Source organism: Hevea brasiliensis, chromosome 5 (genome assembly GCF_030052815.1).
Source record: "Hevea brasiliensis isolate MT/VB/25A 57/8 chromosome 5, ASM3005281v1, whole genome shotgun sequence".
In the NCBI taxonomy this organism is placed as follows: domain Eukaryota; kingdom Viridiplantae; phylum Streptophyta; class Magnoliopsida; order Malpighiales; family Euphorbiaceae; genus Hevea; species Hevea brasiliensis.
In genome coordinates this window covers 7,398,048-7,414,987 of record NC_079497.1, presented here as the reverse complement: position 1 = coordinate 7,414,987, position 16,940 = coordinate 7,398,048, and the positions used below count along the sequence as shown (strand labels likewise).

At 34.7% G+C, this 16,940-nt stretch overlaps 2 protein-coding genes and 1 pseudogene across 5 annotated transcripts; all 3 read right to left on the bottom strand.

The window, feature by feature from the left end:
- Positions 1-358: 358 nt before the first annotated feature.
- On the bottom strand, positions 359-5,695 carry LOC110637781 (probable serine/threonine-protein kinase At1g54610). Of its 4 annotated transcripts, none has more exons than XM_021788114.2 (8): positions 5,424-5,695; positions 4,539-4,965; positions 3,905-4,189; positions 3,472-3,789; positions 2,716-2,943; positions 2,214-2,314; positions 1,612-1,729; positions 359-1,032 (listed from the first exon to the last, which is right to left on the bottom strand). In XM_021788114.2, the coding sequence occupies exons 2-8, from the start codon at positions 4,896-4,898 to the stop codon at positions 694-696; spliced, it is 1,749 nt and encodes a 582-aa protein (XP_021643806.1). In that variant the 5' UTR covers positions 4,899-4,965; positions 5,424-5,695; the 3' UTR covers positions 359-693. The 4 variants fall into 4 exon arrangements, with proteins under 4 accessions (XP_021643806.1, XP_058002757.1, XP_058002756.1 ...); XM_058146774.1 differs by having other exon boundaries at positions 5,488-5,695; XM_058146773.1 differs by having other exon boundaries at positions 5,496-5,695.
- A 1,862-nt stretch (positions 5,696-7,557) lies between these two features.
- On the bottom strand, positions 7,558-11,155 carry LOC110637776 (probable nucleolar protein 5-2; annotated as a pseudogene).
- Positions 11,156-11,246: 91 nt separating this feature from the next.
- LOC110637783 (double-stranded RNA-binding protein 2) lies at positions 11,247-16,108 on the bottom strand. The gene is made up of 4 exons (XM_021788115.2): positions 15,895-16,108; positions 14,329-14,576; positions 13,594-13,813; positions 11,247-12,685 (listed from the first exon to the last, which is right to left on the bottom strand). The coding sequence occupies exons 2-4, from the start codon at positions 14,572-14,574 to the stop codon at positions 11,421-11,423; spliced, it is 1,731 nt and encodes a 576-aa protein (XP_021643807.2). The 5' UTR covers positions 14,575-14,576; positions 15,895-16,108; the 3' UTR covers positions 11,247-11,420.
- Positions 16,109-16,940: the final 832 nt, after the last annotated feature.

Genomic DNA, 16,940 nt, shown 5'->3' with positions numbered 1-16,940 from the left:
ATTAGCAATGCCACAAAGACTACATTTAGAGTGATAACTTATCAAAAGTTAACCCAAGAAGAGACGTGTCAAATGCCATATAAACAATAAATTATTCTATGTAAATCACTTCAAACATTCGTTAAAGAGGCTTTGATACTATATTAAAAAATAGATGAGACTTAACTATCCTCAAAAAATTAACTCCAAAGCCATTTAAATGGTATATTACTCCTATCCCAGCCCAAACCAACGCGAGATCTTCAATCCTTCCCAATATATATATAGAGAAAGCAAAGAAACCTCTGGGATGCTAAATTAAAATGAAAATTTTGAGAACGGCATCAAAAAGAGAGAAGGAAAAACAGAAGAATGGATCTCCTGAAAATATTGATTTCTTTCCACTAATTTAGACAGTTCTTAGTTTTCAAAACAAGGAGCTTTAAGAGGAAAAGAATAACCAAAATATACACATCAATGAAATTTTCTCATCATCCCAACCGAAACAAAAGAAAATTTTCTATCATGAAAATGTAAAACAAAAAGTATAGAAAATTTGACTTCACCCCAAATACAATTTTAACCAAAACAATTATGTATCTTTCATGTGTGAAGAAGCCAGGCACTTGCATTAAATAGCAGTGTGTCTTCTGCTGTATAGGCAATCGCCAGTTTCACAAATCTTGTTTCCCATTGCATGTATGTCCTAAAAGTTTAAGCCATGCTTTTCTTTCCCTTAAACCGAGTATCGCCAGTTTTATCTTTATGGGTCCCTGCTGATGTTTTTGATGATTCCCGCGTATCAACTGTGACATTCTTCTTTCGCCTTGGAGCACCAAGCCCAGCTGGGTCAACCAACGGACCTGACCAAGTTTGCACTGGCTCTTTTGAATAGGTGAATGAACTAGAGCTATAAGATACATCAGCAGGGACCAATGCAGGATCAATATGCTGAGATGATCCTAAAGGATAGCCAAGTGCCCCATCCTGGTGAGGTGGAGGAAACTTTTCACTTTTGCTCTTTGCATTTGCATAAGTAATCAGCCGTCGTTTCTGTTTTATGAAGATAACAACATTGTAAACAATCAAGAAAATGTAAGCAAACTGGAATTGAGTCACCAAACCAATAAAATCTCTCAGAGTGGACATGTTAATTACAACAATGCAGATTCTCAACCACTACATATTAGGCAATAATTAACTTAAACTGAACAAAGGGAGTATAAGCTGCCTCAGCATATATATTGAAATAGCAAACCCATAAACTAAAGCTCATTCAAAAGTGGGGAAAAAATAAACCTTCTATTCCAGAATGAACAAAAATTAGAATTCCTAACTGGCACCAGTCAAAGGATTGTTTTGACAAATAATCAAATTAAATGGCAAAATGAGAAGAGGCCAAGGGTGCAAACAATATTTTACCTACTTGATGCTAACTTGATTTATGTGGTTATTTCTTGCACAAGAAAACTAAAATCACAGGGCATGATCATCCAAGAATTTGTAAGTGAGAGAACCCACACAGAGAGGGCCATAGGCCAGTTCTGGGTCTGAACTGGCAGTTCCGAGCCCAACCTAGACCATGGCCATATTTAACCATGCAAAAAACAAAACAATGGTTGACAGACATACATCAATGTTAGATTGAAGTTCTGCATTGGCTTCTGGGGCAGGCATTCCCCTAGCAGCCAGTTCACGTGTCCGCACTTTCTTCGCGTTATCACCCTGGGCTTTGGCAGCAGCTCTTAATCTACACATGAATAAAATTTCAATTAACTAAATACTTAACAAGAGATTAAGATATGCTAAGTACATATATGTCATACATCTAAAGGAAAGGTGAATTTCAGATCATATATAAAGAAAAGCTTGCAATATAAAATGAATCATTTTTTTAATCAGCAAAAGAAACATAAAAGATGGTGATTATGCTACTACAATAATCATCATGGCAAATCCCATCCTAGAGAATGTCAATGAATGGTCCAGAATAACATGATGTCTGAGCTTGGTACATTCTAAAGAAATACTTTTCTCTTTTTATTGGATAAAAAAAAAAAAAATTCTATATTTATCATTCTATTAAATACTTGGTGAATAACATAACTTCAGTAAACAGATGTTAATCATAGGTATGTACAAGCCTGTTTTTCACTCCTGCACACAAACATATGGAGATTTTACTGAAATGTTGCACAAAGAAAATAAAATCAAATGAAGGTCTAAAGACACACCTTCGAGCTTCATCATCTCGTCGTTTAGCATCCATCTCCTTACTTGGGGGGTATTTTGGGAGACTAGAAGGTTCACATGGATAAGGCTCTGTTGTGAAGAACTGCATAATACAAGGTTAAAAAAATAATAGAGGTTGATACTTTGCTATAAATATGAAATTTTGCAAAATTCTTCTCTTTGTTTTTTTTTTTTTTTTTTTTTTTTTTTGGGCTTGCATGTGTGTGTATGGTTTTCCATAAATGGAAGTTGTTATGAAAATTCAATCTTTAACTAGAAAACCACTTTAAGATAGCATTTGGGTCCAATATGCCAACAGAACATATTTTATTTCATCAGCAGTAGGGAATAATACAAACACCCATCATACTTCAGCAGCCCCTCACTGCTCACAGAAGACTCAAGATGATAAGACTTGACAGGAAAAAAGAACATAGCCAACAGTACATAGTATCAAAACAGTTGGAAGACAAAAGCCATAAAAAATTGAAAAGGACAACTTACTTCACTTCTAAGGGCAGCTGTGGCTGTCTGACGTTCAGCTGGATCAATTGCAAGAAGAGTATCTATAAGAGGAAGTGATGACGGTGGAAAATCTTTAAATGTTTCTCTTATGCATCTTTTGTAAGGCTCTCGAGGTCTAAATAAAGTTGCATTAGGTAATTTTGATTTCTTCCAGTAGTCATCTGAAGGTGAACCACATAGCTTGTATATCTTATGCAGTTGCTCTACCTAACTCATTGAAGAAATGATTGTAATTAGAATTGAGAATACCATATGCATACAAGTGTCATCTGTCAATGCAAAAGCAGCACCAATAACAAAACATGTGATGAGAATATATATTAAAAAGTTAACAAAATGTGAGTGCACATGCACATATGTGTATCTCAGGAAAACTTGCAGAGGTTAGTTTTCTCATGGACTTTATATTCCACTATTACAGCATTGTTACACAAGTCTATCTGATTGTAAAAAAAAAAGTCTATATCTAATCAATTCCCAACTCCTTTTTTCCAAACCAAAATGTCCAAAGCTTTTGTAAAATTCATTAAGAATATTGCTAATGCCTTTTGCAAAACCCTACTTCTGACCCTTTGACCAACATGATTATGTAGGTGTAGTTTACCTTCAAGTTATGGGAACAAATTGACTAGGGAAGATATAAGCCCATGCTATACAAAAGGCAAATGAAATTGAATTACAGAAATCAATTTGCTCTTGCAAATTACAAGCCAAAAAGAAGAAATAGATATTTACCTCAGTACGACCTGGCATTATGGGCTTTCCAGCTAATAACTCAGCAAGTATACAACCTGCACTCCAGAGATCCACACCCACACCATAATCAGTAGCACCAAGAAGAAGCTCAAGAGGTCTGTACCACAGTGTAACCACCCGACTAGTCATCGGATGCTTGTGATTGGGATCAAACAAAGATGCCAATCCAAAATCAGCAATTCGAAGTATCCCTTCATTGTCAATAAGAAGATTTGATCCTTTGATGTCACGATGAAGCACACCACGGTTGTGGCAGTGCTCAAGTCCAGACAATAGTTGATGCATGTAACATTTAACCTGAAATGTGGACTCATGGCAAATAAATATATAAATGAAAGGTAATTCTATTATGGGACAAAGAAAGTGTAGGCATCTGCTTAAATATTAAATTTCAACACTGATTAGGACTGACCTGTGACTCCGTGAACTTTACTCCTGGGCTCACAGCAAGCCCAGCTAGATCATGCTCCATGTACTCAAATACCAGGTACAAGCTACATGACATCCTGGAAGTAACTAAACCCTCCAACTTTACAACATTCAGATGATCCAATCTCCGTAGAATGAGGATCTCTCTAGCCATGAACTTCACACTTTCAGGTTCCAAATTATCAAATCGGACCTTCTTTAGGGCAACAATTTTATCCGTTAATAGATCTCTAGCTTTGTATACATTGCTATATGTTCCAGATCCAATCTACCAGCATGGACGAAAGAAACAATATGAATAAGAATGCTAATTCCAGAAACAACAATAAATTAGAAAAGAATGAGTCTCAACAATAATAATAATTTAGCTATATGCCTATGACCATCGCATTTTCCTTTCATTCAAGGTAGAGTCCAAGTCATCATGACACTAACCGCAGATTTCAAAACCTGAGAGTTACATCATCTGTGAGTGTGACAGGCATTCCAGATAGAGTTTCACAATGCCAATTGACACCATACTAATCACAGATTCATTATAGGGTTCAGAACCACCAAAGCCACATCTTGAAAAGAAAAAAAAAAAAAAAAAGCAATCATTCTAATATAAAGCGCACCTTATCTATCTTCTCAAATGTGTCTGCCCGCCGCGGAATCCATCCATTGAGTGCCTCCCCGCACACTGTTGATAGCCATGGTGGCCATCCAGCTGCCACCTGCTCGCCTCGCAAATGCTTGGGTGGATTGCTCAGCCTAGGGTTTGGCCTAGACCTTCTCCTCTCACCCCTAGGTTTCCTATCCCCCTCCCTTTTCTCCTCCTGAATCTCCACATTTTGAATCTCAACAACACTACTATTGTCGGTCTTTGTCACTGAAACATTGTCTAATTTTCTTCTAGATTCAACACTCAGGTTCTTGACCTCTTTAGACTCTGAAACAATGCCAGAGGCTACCTCTTTACCAAGAACACACCCCATTTCTTAAATATAAGCCTCATTTCTCAACATGGTCTATGTGGGCTTATTCGCCATCAGCAAGTAATCACTGCAAATCAAGAAATTAATCACTAAGCAAAAAAGCAACCCCAAAAAATAACAAGTTTATACACAACATTGTTTCTATCTGATCTAAAGCACGGAATTCACAATCAGAACAATCTCAAATAATGAAATTGGCATCCTTACATAAGACAACGAACACAAGCAAATCAGAACCCTAGTTTCCAGATTCAAACTTCTCAAATATCATAAGAACAAAATAAAAAAAAAAAAGTAAAATGATTAAAAAAAATTAAAGCCACAGCTCAACTAATCATCACTGACACCTATAAGTAATGAATACGTCCAAATCATAAACCCAAAGGTTTAAGATTTAGAGCTTTTAAGATAAGTTTTGAGAACAGAATTGAAGTGAAAAATAATCTAATAAGAACATAAAGAGCTACAGAGAGAGAGAGAGAGAGAGAAATGGGAATTGAAAGTGATGTTTAGAAAGAAAGATACTTTGATTGAATCTGAGTGAAAAGGAAGATTGAGGGAGGGAGAGAGAGAGAGAGAGAGAAGTAACGTTTGTACTGTATTAACAATCTCCTCTATTGGAAGTATTAGTTTTTGGTCTCTTTTGGGTCATTGGCTTTCCTTTCTCGTTTTGTTGCTTCTTTTATCATACGCGAGAGAGAGGGCGAGAGAGAGGGACAACAGCCAACAGATCAATATGCCTTTGGTTGTTTTCTTGCAAGTCAAACCGCCAAGCTCCTTGTCGTTCGTTCTCTCTCATTAATCATGGATTTACATTCCTCAATTAATGGGCATGTTTTTCTTTTTATTTTATTATTAAAAAAAAAATTATTGATATTTAGTAATTTTTCTAAATATTTTTTTTATTTTTTAAATATTTTATTCTCATTCTTAATTTTAAGATATTTTATTCTAATTAAAGCAATTTCCAAGTATCACCTTTATTTAAAAAATATTAAGAAAATAACATAAAATATTAAAAACCTCTTAAGAATTGTTATATTTTTTTATTATTTTATTTCAATCTTTAAATATTTTATATTTTTATTAAGATTTTATTTAATTTATTTTTAATTTTTCAATGACGCTTATGCAAAATGTATAATTTTTAATTATTATTTTAAAATACCATCTAATAATTTTTTAAAATATTATCTAAAATAAAGCAACCCTTTAGTATAATGTTGAAGTTGAGAAAGAGAAGTAATGGGAAGATGAACACCTTAAGGAAAGCAGGAAGCCAAGCTAACCAGCAAGTCAGCATAAGAATTTGCCAAGATGTGACCAACTCAAACATTCTAATCCAAATTTAATATGTTTCAGGTAATAATATACATGAGTTCTCAAACTGCTTTGAAGAATAATAAACGTCTGTACAAGCTCCACAACAAAGGAAGCTTCACCTAACACAATAAATTATAAATGCCTAAAGATTCTTCTTAATAAACTTATAATTTAAGGCCTGTACGGTAAGATGGCAACAGATTAAATTTTTACAATATTTGATTTGATTGAATTTTAATAAGATAGATTTGCGTAATATATAATTAGATTTAAAATGAGTTTAAGTTTAAAATTTAATATTCATAATAGATTTATTCAAGTGTTATATGTTAAGTATTAATTATTCAAGTTTATTTATATAAATATTTAATTAAATATATAATATATGTTTTTACTATAATATTTATAAATTTTTATATATTTTATTTTATATAAAATAAAATTGAAATATTTTATAAAATTAATAAATTTTTAAAATATAAATTATTAATAAAAATAATATTTTATATAGATTTTTAATTAAAATATATAAAACTAAACTAATTCGAGTATTTTTTAATAATAATAATAATCAAGTTTTGAAACGAATTTGAATGATTAAAAATAAATTTTAATTAGATTCAAATTTTAAGAAAATTAATAGAGTTTAAATTTAGGTAATTTTTATGAATACTTTACCTATTATCGTATACTCTGTTATATAACAGAAATCACCGATCAATTATGAGGTTAACTTGCCCTTTTAAGGAAGATATTGACATTGTTGATAATAAGGAATAATAATTTTTGTAGGTTTTACTTGTATACCATCACTATTAAATGAATATAACTTCTTACACACAAATTGACTCACCCATGTCAGTAATATTCATTATTCAAATTGTGCTGTTTAGTTGCTCTTCTTTTCGTTGACGAATGATGCATCAAAGACCAGACAGAGGGAGAAAAAAAAAGGAGAAGAATGGCAGAATAACTAGTATGTTTTCCACTGAAATCCAATTTTTTTCATAAACAAACACCGCTGATTCAGATTTGGAATCAATCCATGACCATGGCCAGGACAGACTCTAGCAAATAAAAGAACTGACACGAGAAGATGTCCATTCCTGACCACAGGCACTGATTTATATTAATTTGTTGACAGATGCAATTTATGTTACAAGCTTCTATTTTTCACAAGAGCATATGGTTCAGTTCCATAAATTTTTCTTTGCTTCTTTCAATCAGGCTCCCTTAGAAGCCTTTTCTTAGTTTTTTTCATTTTTCTTTTTAACTGAAACAAATTATACCCGTCTCAGCATACATAATCATTCTATAAATTAACTTTAGAATCAAATTACCAAATGCCAAAAAATCTCAACTTTTATTTATGTATCTATTTATCTTTTGAATTGATTACAGTACAGATTAATATGCAAGTGAATTCTAAACATAATTTTCAAAATATGCTCACTTCCAACAGAACATTCCATTATCACCCCCACAGGAAATCAGCAAATCCATTGGAAATAAAGCTAACAAAAAAAAAATGAATGAAAATTATACAGCAGAAAAGTATGGAGTTGTTGCCTAATTTCTTCTCCAAAATTGCTGGGTAGCCTGTAACCTGTACTTTCCATATTTTCTCAATCCTCACTTTTTCTCTTCCTTTTCTCTTTCTTCTTCCCTGGCATTTCAGGTTCTTCATCTTGTTCAGCATGTTTTCGCTTCTTTTTTTCTTTTTTTCTCCTGCATTAACATTTTCACTCTCATTTTGCACATCATTGCTTTCAGCTTTATGCTTCTTTTTCTTCTTATCTTTCTTTGCTTCCCCTTCACCTTCCTGCTTAGCAGTGCCATTTCCATCATTTGGCACAGCTGCTTCCTCTTCATCAGTTTTTTTCTTTTTCTTTTTCTTCTCTTTCTTTTGTTCACCAGTAACTGGAGCCTCTTCTGCCATTCCCCCAGTAAGAGAAGGTTCTGCCTCAGTCTTTCTCTTCTTTGGGACAATTTCTTCCCCATTCCCAGCACTAGCGTTTGATGTTTGCCCAAGAACAGCATCCGCAGAAGGATTACAAGACTGCACAAAGCAAAAGAGAGTAGATAATTACCTGAATAAAAATGTGAGAGAAAACTAGAAACAATACATGAGACCAAAGATGGACCTTGGCAGGAGTTATCAATCCTCCAGCTCCCTTCTTTCGATCCTTGTCATAAGCTTCTATCTTTGGTTTGCCTTTAGCAGATCCAGCAGCACGACTCAATTCTCTCCCTTCAAGAATCCTTAACCGTGCTTCAAGCTACAAACACTCAAACCTAAGAAATTCTTCCACTAAAATAAATATTAAAGACAAGCTTTTCACAGGCAAAAATTTTTGAAGAACCTTGGCTCGGTTTTCCAGTCCAAAAGTGTTATCTTGGCCATCTCCAAGAGCATCATATCGAATTGCCAGTGCTGCTTTAGCAGCTAGTGATCTGGAAATTTTGCCCTTTGTCTTAGGAGCTGCCTGACCAACCAAGGATGCATGGAAAATTAGCCCGTATTTGGGAGTTGAATGCTTTGTCTTCAAAGCTCTGAAAAGAGCCTTTTCTGCCCCAAGGATCTGAACTGTGCTCCCAGGCTGCTTTGCCAGATTCAATAAGCTACCCCCATGAGCAATGAGGCGAGCTCCAACAAGTTCTCCAACGAGGGCAGTTAAATTTGGTGCAATGGTGTTCATCCTGCTTTTTAAATAATCATACAACTGAGCTCCGTATTCAGCTAGAGATAAAACCTGATCACAGAGTTCTCTAATATTCATCAAATCAACTTCACTAACTTCTGCTCCCATGGATATTAAAGATGCATCCTTCAATTCTGTCTCAACTTCTTCTGGTAATATCTGTGAAATTTAAGAGAAAGAAACAAGTGAAACATTTATTTATGAGCATGATTTAAATAGTCTGATATGTGAAACTGATATCTGTTAATAATAACACACTCAAAGATAACACTTGGGCAAAAATATTGCTCAGGTAGAATCACTGGGCAGCATATGGCATAAGCCTACAGATAATATAAAACACACACACACACACACACACACACACACACACACAAAAAGGAGGATCGTGCAAAGAGGCAGGATTCATGATTTCATAAGCCCATAAGCCATGCATGCAGACAAAACCACGTGATTAAAATAAAGAAAACTGGATTTTCACCTCAGAGAAATCAATCTTTGCAGCATTATCACGACTACCCATCAGTTTCACCACTTTCGCATAAAGGATGTTATCTTGCACAATCTTTGCAAGTTCAGGAAAATGCCAACCATACCATTCTCTAACTCTCATTGCGTATGTGTTAAGCTCCTTATCAAGATCATCTAGCAAACCAATAGCTTGAATAATCATTGTATCAACCTAAAAACAGAAAAATTAGCAAGAGAACACAACAGCCCAAAGAAATCCAAATATTCTTTATGAGACCTGGCAACATACAACTACTGAATATCTTATCCAGAGAATTTTTGTGAAAGATAGTTGAATTAAGAATCTTTGTCAGAAAAATTCATGGTTGCCTAACGGTCTTTTTCCTTGTGATAAAACCTCTGTTAAGAAAAATACCTGAACCTGTGGTAGGTCAGAGCAAGAATCGATCTTAAGGTTTATTATAAATGAATATATAAAAGAACCTGACTTCAAGCATTCCACCAAGGATTTCTTGAATAAGTGACAAACAAGTAATTGTAATCAATACAGTCAACAGCCAACATTTTTACATTAACATCACCATGCAACAAATGAAATACAATTAACACCATCACAGAACTGGAAACAGAAAAAATGCACAGATAAGAAGCTTCAACTATAGAAATAACAAAGGATAAATTTTAGAATAAATACCTTATCAGGACTGAACTTCAGTTTGTACCTAGACAGACTATGAGATAAACCCAAGCTCATTGGTGCCAAATCATGAGTGCCTAGACCAGCTATGAGCTCAGTCAACTGGCTCCTAACACCCCTCATCAATTCCATGACAGCGTTGTTGTGAACACATTCTATTTTCTGCAACACAATAACAGCTCCAACTTATACAAACTCAAACCCAATTATAATTGAATATGTCAGAAGTAAAAAATTACTAGAGAAATAAGCACACCAATTTTTCCTTGATTGCATTTCCAAGCTTTGAGTCAGCCACAGCTAATGTATCACCCTCACAATGAGCACGCAAAAACTTGCGAAGACCTTTGCTAGCTGTGCCTTCAATTATTTTCGTTGCAGCTTCCAAGGCCTCTGACGTATTCTCAAACTTGGAAAAAGCTTTCAACTTGACAACCTGATTTTTATACCAAAATCGTTAGAGTTTGGAACGGGCAATTTCAAATGACAACCAAACAGTAAACTCCATGATCACCGATGGTGAGGTAAGGTGTGCAAATTAATTTGCTAACAAAAAACAACCACACACTGGCTCATCATTTCAAATATTCAGTTCCACACACACACACACACACACACACAGTAGGTGAACCTTTCTTGCTGAGTCTGCAGTGGAAAACTCTTTCCATAAGTCCTGCAAAAACACAACAAATTGGAGTAATTAATGTAAACTAAAACTTGAATTCTCTAATATTCAGAAATTTGATAATCAAGAGATCCAAATGGAGAATTCACATGTGGATATTCAAGAAATAGAACTTAGAGGGTGTTTGCTTCACCTGTTAGGTGCAGTTGATAGCTGATAGGCACCCAAACAGGTGAACTTGAGTGTTTGGTAAACTTAAAAAAATAAAACTGATAGTTGATGGGTAACTGATGCAGTACCCATCAGCTGCAGTTTGTATCAGCTATACGTATGATGCTTCTGATGCTTCTTGCTCATCTATTGCAGAGAACACAAAGTGACAAGTCCAGAACTGGCATAAAGTTTAAACCAATTGGAAGACAACCTGATATTTGTTCATTTCACATTCCTAGAATAATTGATATTTCATCCTTTTTGGAATAACCTGATCAAATCTCTTCAAATCTAAACATAAGGAGAATCAATCATGATTAAGTTGAAAGAATATGGCTTTAAATTATATATTTATATATAAATATCTATAACAGCTCCCCCTTTACTGATTACAAAACATTGGATGCCCAAACACCACTATAAATTTAGCTGCAAAAACTAACTAAATGTAAAAGAAAAAGATAAGATGAACTCTAGTCTTTATACTCCGTTCATATTCTAAGCTTGCCAAGCTCCGAACTTGCTGCCAAGGCATCTTCAGGTACTGTATCTTTCTTCTCTCTGTTGGGTGATGCTCCATCTTGCCCAGCAGTTGACATTTTCCTTGCTGGTGGAGCTGAACAGACTGGCACAACTGATCTTATTCGAACTGCTGGTGCCATGAAACGCGGGTGCACTCTTCCGAAGTCCATTCTTGGAGAATGGGTACTGGCTGAATACAAAGGACCTCCAGTTCTCATTCTTGGGGGAGCTGGAATATGTGCTGTCAATTCTTGTGATTTGGAAACAGAACAAACAGGTCCCATATTTCTGATCTGTACAGGAGGTGCTGCAGATGAAGGTCTATGCTCCACAGTTTTTATTGTTACATGACGTGCTACAGATGGAGGTGGTCTATAATTTGTCAAACTCGGTCTTCGAGGATACTGTGAAGTAGAATGGGAGGAGACAAAACCACAGGGTTTTGGCACTTTAAAGCCTATATGTGCGTATCTTGTATCGATGTGCCTATGGGAAGCCAGATCAAATTGCTCGGTTTGTCTCTCTCCTAGTTGAACATTTTCAACTTTGCTTTCTAGTGCACCATTTTTATGTTTATTTTCCTCATGATTTGGTTCATTAAATCTCGCTTCAGTCTTTAAGGTGCTGAGTACAGGGGGATCTGGAACCAGTGATGGAGAGCACTCGGATAATTCTTCTGTCTTCTCCTCGTGTATCTCCTGAATGGTAACTGTGGACTTACCCCTGACTGGATCAGAGGCAACATTATCTGAGTAGGACAATAATGGTCCTGAGGTGGCAATTGTAATTCTTGGCCCTAAGGGTACTGGCTTTTGCTCTCTCACAGGAACAAATAGACGAGAGTCGGAGGGGAGTATAGACTGCACATATGGAAGAATTTGAGGACCAGGAGGAGGAGCTGGTGGAGCTTGAAGCATCAATAAACGGTTCTGCAACTGCAGCAGTTGTTCTTGCTGCCACATTTGGTATATGGCCATTTCAGGGGAAAAACCAGGATATGCCCAGTTTTGGCACTGCATAGGATATAAGTTTAGTGTTGGTGGGGTCAAGTCCTTGCAGACAGGAATAAATCCCTCCTGTCCCCACTGGAAATCCCTTTGCTTCAAGTTCTTTAATTCTGATGGTTGTAGAGATGCAAGAAATCGAGCAATTACAACCTGTTCTTGCTCTTCGCCGCCTTTTTTGTTCTCCACAGAAGAAGATGATGAACTGGAGTATGAGCCATGTTCAACCACTAAAAAAAACATGTTATAATACTCAGATAACTTCACGTTAATCAAGTGATAGAAATTTAATAAGCCTGCAAGTGCATATAACACATATTTTTCCAAGAAAACTTAGGTGAAAGTGTAAGAAGGAAAAAATTCAAGGTTAAACAGAAGGGAGAACATTATAGTAATCCATATATATATATAGACGAAAAAGAGCATTTTAATTTTTTTTTCATCACTGAAATCACCTTTGTATCTGCCCTTTAGCTTTTATACTTTACAAAAAAAAATGTAAAAGCATAGAACCAGGAAAAATGGCTCCCAACTTCCACACATTTACTTACATGCTCAAAGGCCCATTTGATGTCAACATCTCCGATCATTAACAATTTATGCAATTGTTGGAGAAAAAGAAATTGATGAGGGAAAAAAATAAATATGTTTCCAAGAAGCTATCCTAAGTAATGGCAGGAGAACGTAACTTTAAGAGGAATTTATTAGACAGTGGTGGAATGAAGGAACTGGAAGTATATATCCACCCACCTCAGAAAATCTCAACCAGAAGTCAGCACGTTTGAAATATTGCTAAACATCTACCTTATGACATCTCTCTCTACAACCCCACCCACCTAACAAATGCACAAACTATCTTGTCGCACAATGCTATAGGTTGCTTCCCCACTTTCTGCCAACTATAACTGCCATATTAATCACCTAACAAAAATTCATGAAAAAAGCAATGATAGGATGGCCTTGACTTGACTAATTATCTGTATCAGCTATAAGGAAAACTCATGCTTATTGAATCAAGGAGCTGGATAACTGTAATAATGTGTTGGCCACTTTAAGGCAGATGAAGCAGTGTGAACCTTGTTGTCACCACATTAGAGCACTCTGAACATAAATTAATACAAAAGGATGAGATCCATACGTCTTTTTAGGTCAAACCAGGTGGTCATTGCTGCATTCTTCTGAGCTTGTTTCTTGGTCCTAGCTGGCTGCCCAGAAAAGTTCATTCCAGCAAGTTCAACTGTGCATGAGAAAACAGGAACATGGCCAGGCCCAGAACGAACAGTGGTATATACTGGAAGCTTTAAGCCAGCTCTGTGAGCAGTCTCTTGAAGCAAATTCTTGTAGACTCCAGTTTCATCCTGCGTGGTAGATCCGCACCAAAAAAGGAAAAATATTATATGGACTGGAAATGAAGTAAAACGAATATATATATATCAGAGAATTATGTATCATGAAATTGAAAATCATAAGTGGGGTATCAAGTCAATTACAAAAAATCAGACTAAAAAAAAAGCATCAATAGTTTGTCTGTCTTTCTTTCTTTTTTTACTTTTGCTGTTGTACTGAACTTGAAATTTTGGAACCTTATGACGTTTTGAATAGAGAAAAGTACTCCCTTTCCCTCATTGAAAACCCAACTTTTTTTGCAACATTGACATCTTTTTTGACAAACCTTTTCATGATCAAGTCAAGCATCTTTTTACTATCATATACTTATGGAATTTGTACAATTTAGAACCTTTAATCAAAGATAATTGCAATCCAAATAAAACAACAGAAGTATCCAGAAACAATTCTGATTTTGAATTATACAAGAACAGATTTTTTCTAAACCTTAAATTAGAAATGGATACATTTTGACCAAATGCTTTACCAGAATTCTAGCAGCTAATGCTCTGGAAGGTCCTCTGCTTGCAAGTGTAGCGAGTGCTACCTCAGCAGCAGCATGTTCTGCCTGCCTCAGAGTAAAGCAAAAGGCAGGGCTTTCAAAAGTCTCTCCATTGAAATTGACAGTAGCTTTGAATCGAGGGGCATGATCTGGTCCTTCCCTTATACATGAATAAGACGGCAAATTGAAGCAGCTTCTTTGAGCCAACTCTTGCAGTTGGTTCTTATACATGCCTATACGTATGAAATTGAACAAACAGTAAGAAAACCAAAAAAAAAAAAGAGAGAAAATATTACCTAGATTTAGGTCTAAGGGAAGTGACAAACAAATAGAGGTATGATCACAGTTGCATCTATTATGCTTGCCAAAATGAACATGGAAAATCATTTGAGCAATTTTGCAACAGGCATTGAGCCAAAACGCAATAATTTATATCCTTTTGCTACCTCAAATCTTTACATAAGTTACACAAAAGAAGGGGCAAGTAATGCGTAACATCTTGTACAAATAGTAAGCAAAAGCTCAGTTTGAAATAAATAAATTTCTATTAAGAAAAAAAAAAAGAATATTTGTGCCTGCATGTGCTTGTGCATGCTGCGTAAAGAAGAAACTGTGATCATACCTCTACCTTGCAGTAATATAAAAGAAAAGAAAATGGACATAATGGTCCAGTGGTTTCAAACATTAAAAGTTAAAACTGGTAACTTGCTAAAACTGTAGCTACCTATGTCTTTTGTCGCATGAAGTGCATACAATAGGTTAACCATTTCTCTTAATCAGAAATCCTGACTGAGAAGGATGCTACCATTATGGAGAGTAAAACTATCGGTTATCATATCATTTAATCATTGTCATGAGGAAACACATAATTTCTCTAACTATTGGATAATGATAAATCTCAAATATGGGCTGGCCAACATTTGCACTCAAATTGTATAGCTACTAGCTAGCGCAGCCTCAAGATAGCCCATTCTTAATCTCTTGATAGATTAAGGTGGCTTAATGCTAATTCTTTGGTACCAAACAATTAGGGCCAATTTATTATCCATGAAAACAAAAAGGTAATTCAAGATTTCCAAAATGGAAATAGGAAAGTAATAATTAACATAAGAAAGTATATAAACATTATCAAGTCCACATAATGCCTCTTCTCTTAGCCTTTAAACAGTAATTATCAATCCCTAAAAAGAAATCAATCTAACAAACTAATACCAAGTTCTGTTAAGTCTTAACCCTTCATGCCAACAAAATATATTCAAACAACTGAAAACTCACTCATTAACTCAATTAAAACCCAAAAAGAGTGAAAATACACAAAACCCAGATAGAACATCCCAAACCCACCCATATTAAATCATTTAAAGACCCAGTACACAATGATTTACATATAAATGCATAACTATGCAGTATACGAGTCTACTGTATCCTCACAAATCAAAATGAAACGAAAGAAAACCCAAAAACAAAAATAATATGAAGATCGAATCAACCAAGAAACAAACCAATGCGAAATGATCTCATGTGAAAAACCAATAAGAAATTGACCCTCACCTATGCTGTTTCTAAGGCCCTTCGCTAGATTTTCAGGAGACAGTGAAGGAAAAGTTGTGGGAAAGCGAGATAAGAATGCTGCGAACTGGATTTCAAGCCATTTTCTAGAGGAAGAGAGAGAGAGAGAGAAAGAGAACGAGCTTAGTGAAAGTGCTGACAAAGAGAATTGCGAAATTTACAGCGAGCGAATCTGGCGATTACTGCAAATCAAACTTCTGCAGTTCCAGAATCTATTCATTACCCTTTCCGGAAGCGACGTAGTTTTAAGATTCAGAACAAGGCCCCACTTCATCTGCGGCACTCCAATTCCTTAATTCAGTCAAATTCACGCACTTGGCCACTTTGCTTCTTCAATAGCCAATAAGAGTCTGCCGCTTGGCCCAACTATTGATGCTAGTGATTGTAACTCTGGCAAAATGATTTGAATAGTACCAATTTTTCAAGCAAAGGAAGTGAGTGACAACATAATATTACCAAACATTTTTTTTTAATCCAACATTTATTTTTTTAAGGAAATTAAGAGTAGATTGATCCATTTTTTTATTTTTAAAATATAAAAAATAAAAAAAACATATATCACTATATTCTGTTCACCAACTTATTATAAAATTATTCACTTTTAATATTTTAATTTATTATAATTTCATTGCCATTTCTAACTTTCTGTACATGTCCTGATTTACGCGCCATATTACATTATTATTTAATATTTTTCAAAAATAGTTAATTTTAATAATTTTTTATATATTAAAAACTTATTTTTAAAAATTCAAATAAAAAATATTTAAAAATATGCAGTTATATTTTTAATTGTTAAGAAATGTAATTTTAGTTAGTTATATAAAATATAATATATATTTTTAGTACACTTTAATTTTAAAGAGTCTAATTTGACTTAATTAAATAATTGAAAGCATATTATTTATTAGATAGATTCAAGTTTGAATCTCATTTAAAAAAAATAATTTCAATTAGTTACAATTTAAATTTTATTTTTATTTTCATATTATTATAAATATTTAAAAATTTAGAAAAGGGCTTGCTGG

Bases quoted from the DNA above. Each gene is read 5' to 3' on its own strand.
- LOC110637781 (XM_021788114.2), bottom strand. From the start codon at position 4,898: ATGGGGTGTGTTCTTGGTAAAGAGGTAGCCTCTGGCATTGTTTCAGAG. The intron at 4,190-4,538 runs GTGCGCTTTATA...CCATGCTGGTAG, and splicing joins CATTTGAGAAGATAGATAAG to ATTGGATCTGGAACATATAG. The intron at 3,790-3,904 runs GTCAGTCCTAAT...TCCACATTTCAG, and splicing joins TAAAGTTCACGGAGTCACAG to GTTAAATGTTACATGCATCA.
- LOC110637783 (XM_021788115.2), bottom strand. From the start codon at position 14,574: ATGTATAAGAACCAACTGCAAGAGTTGGCTCAAAGAAGCTGCTTCAAT. The intron at 13,814-14,328 runs GTAAAGCATTTG...TCTACCACGCAG, and splicing joins CATTAGCTGCTAGAATTCTG to GATGAAACTGGAGTCTACAA. The intron at 12,686-13,593 runs GTATGGATCTCA...TGTTTTTTTTAG, and splicing joins CTGGTTTGACCTAAAAAGAC to TGGTTGAACATGGCTCATAC.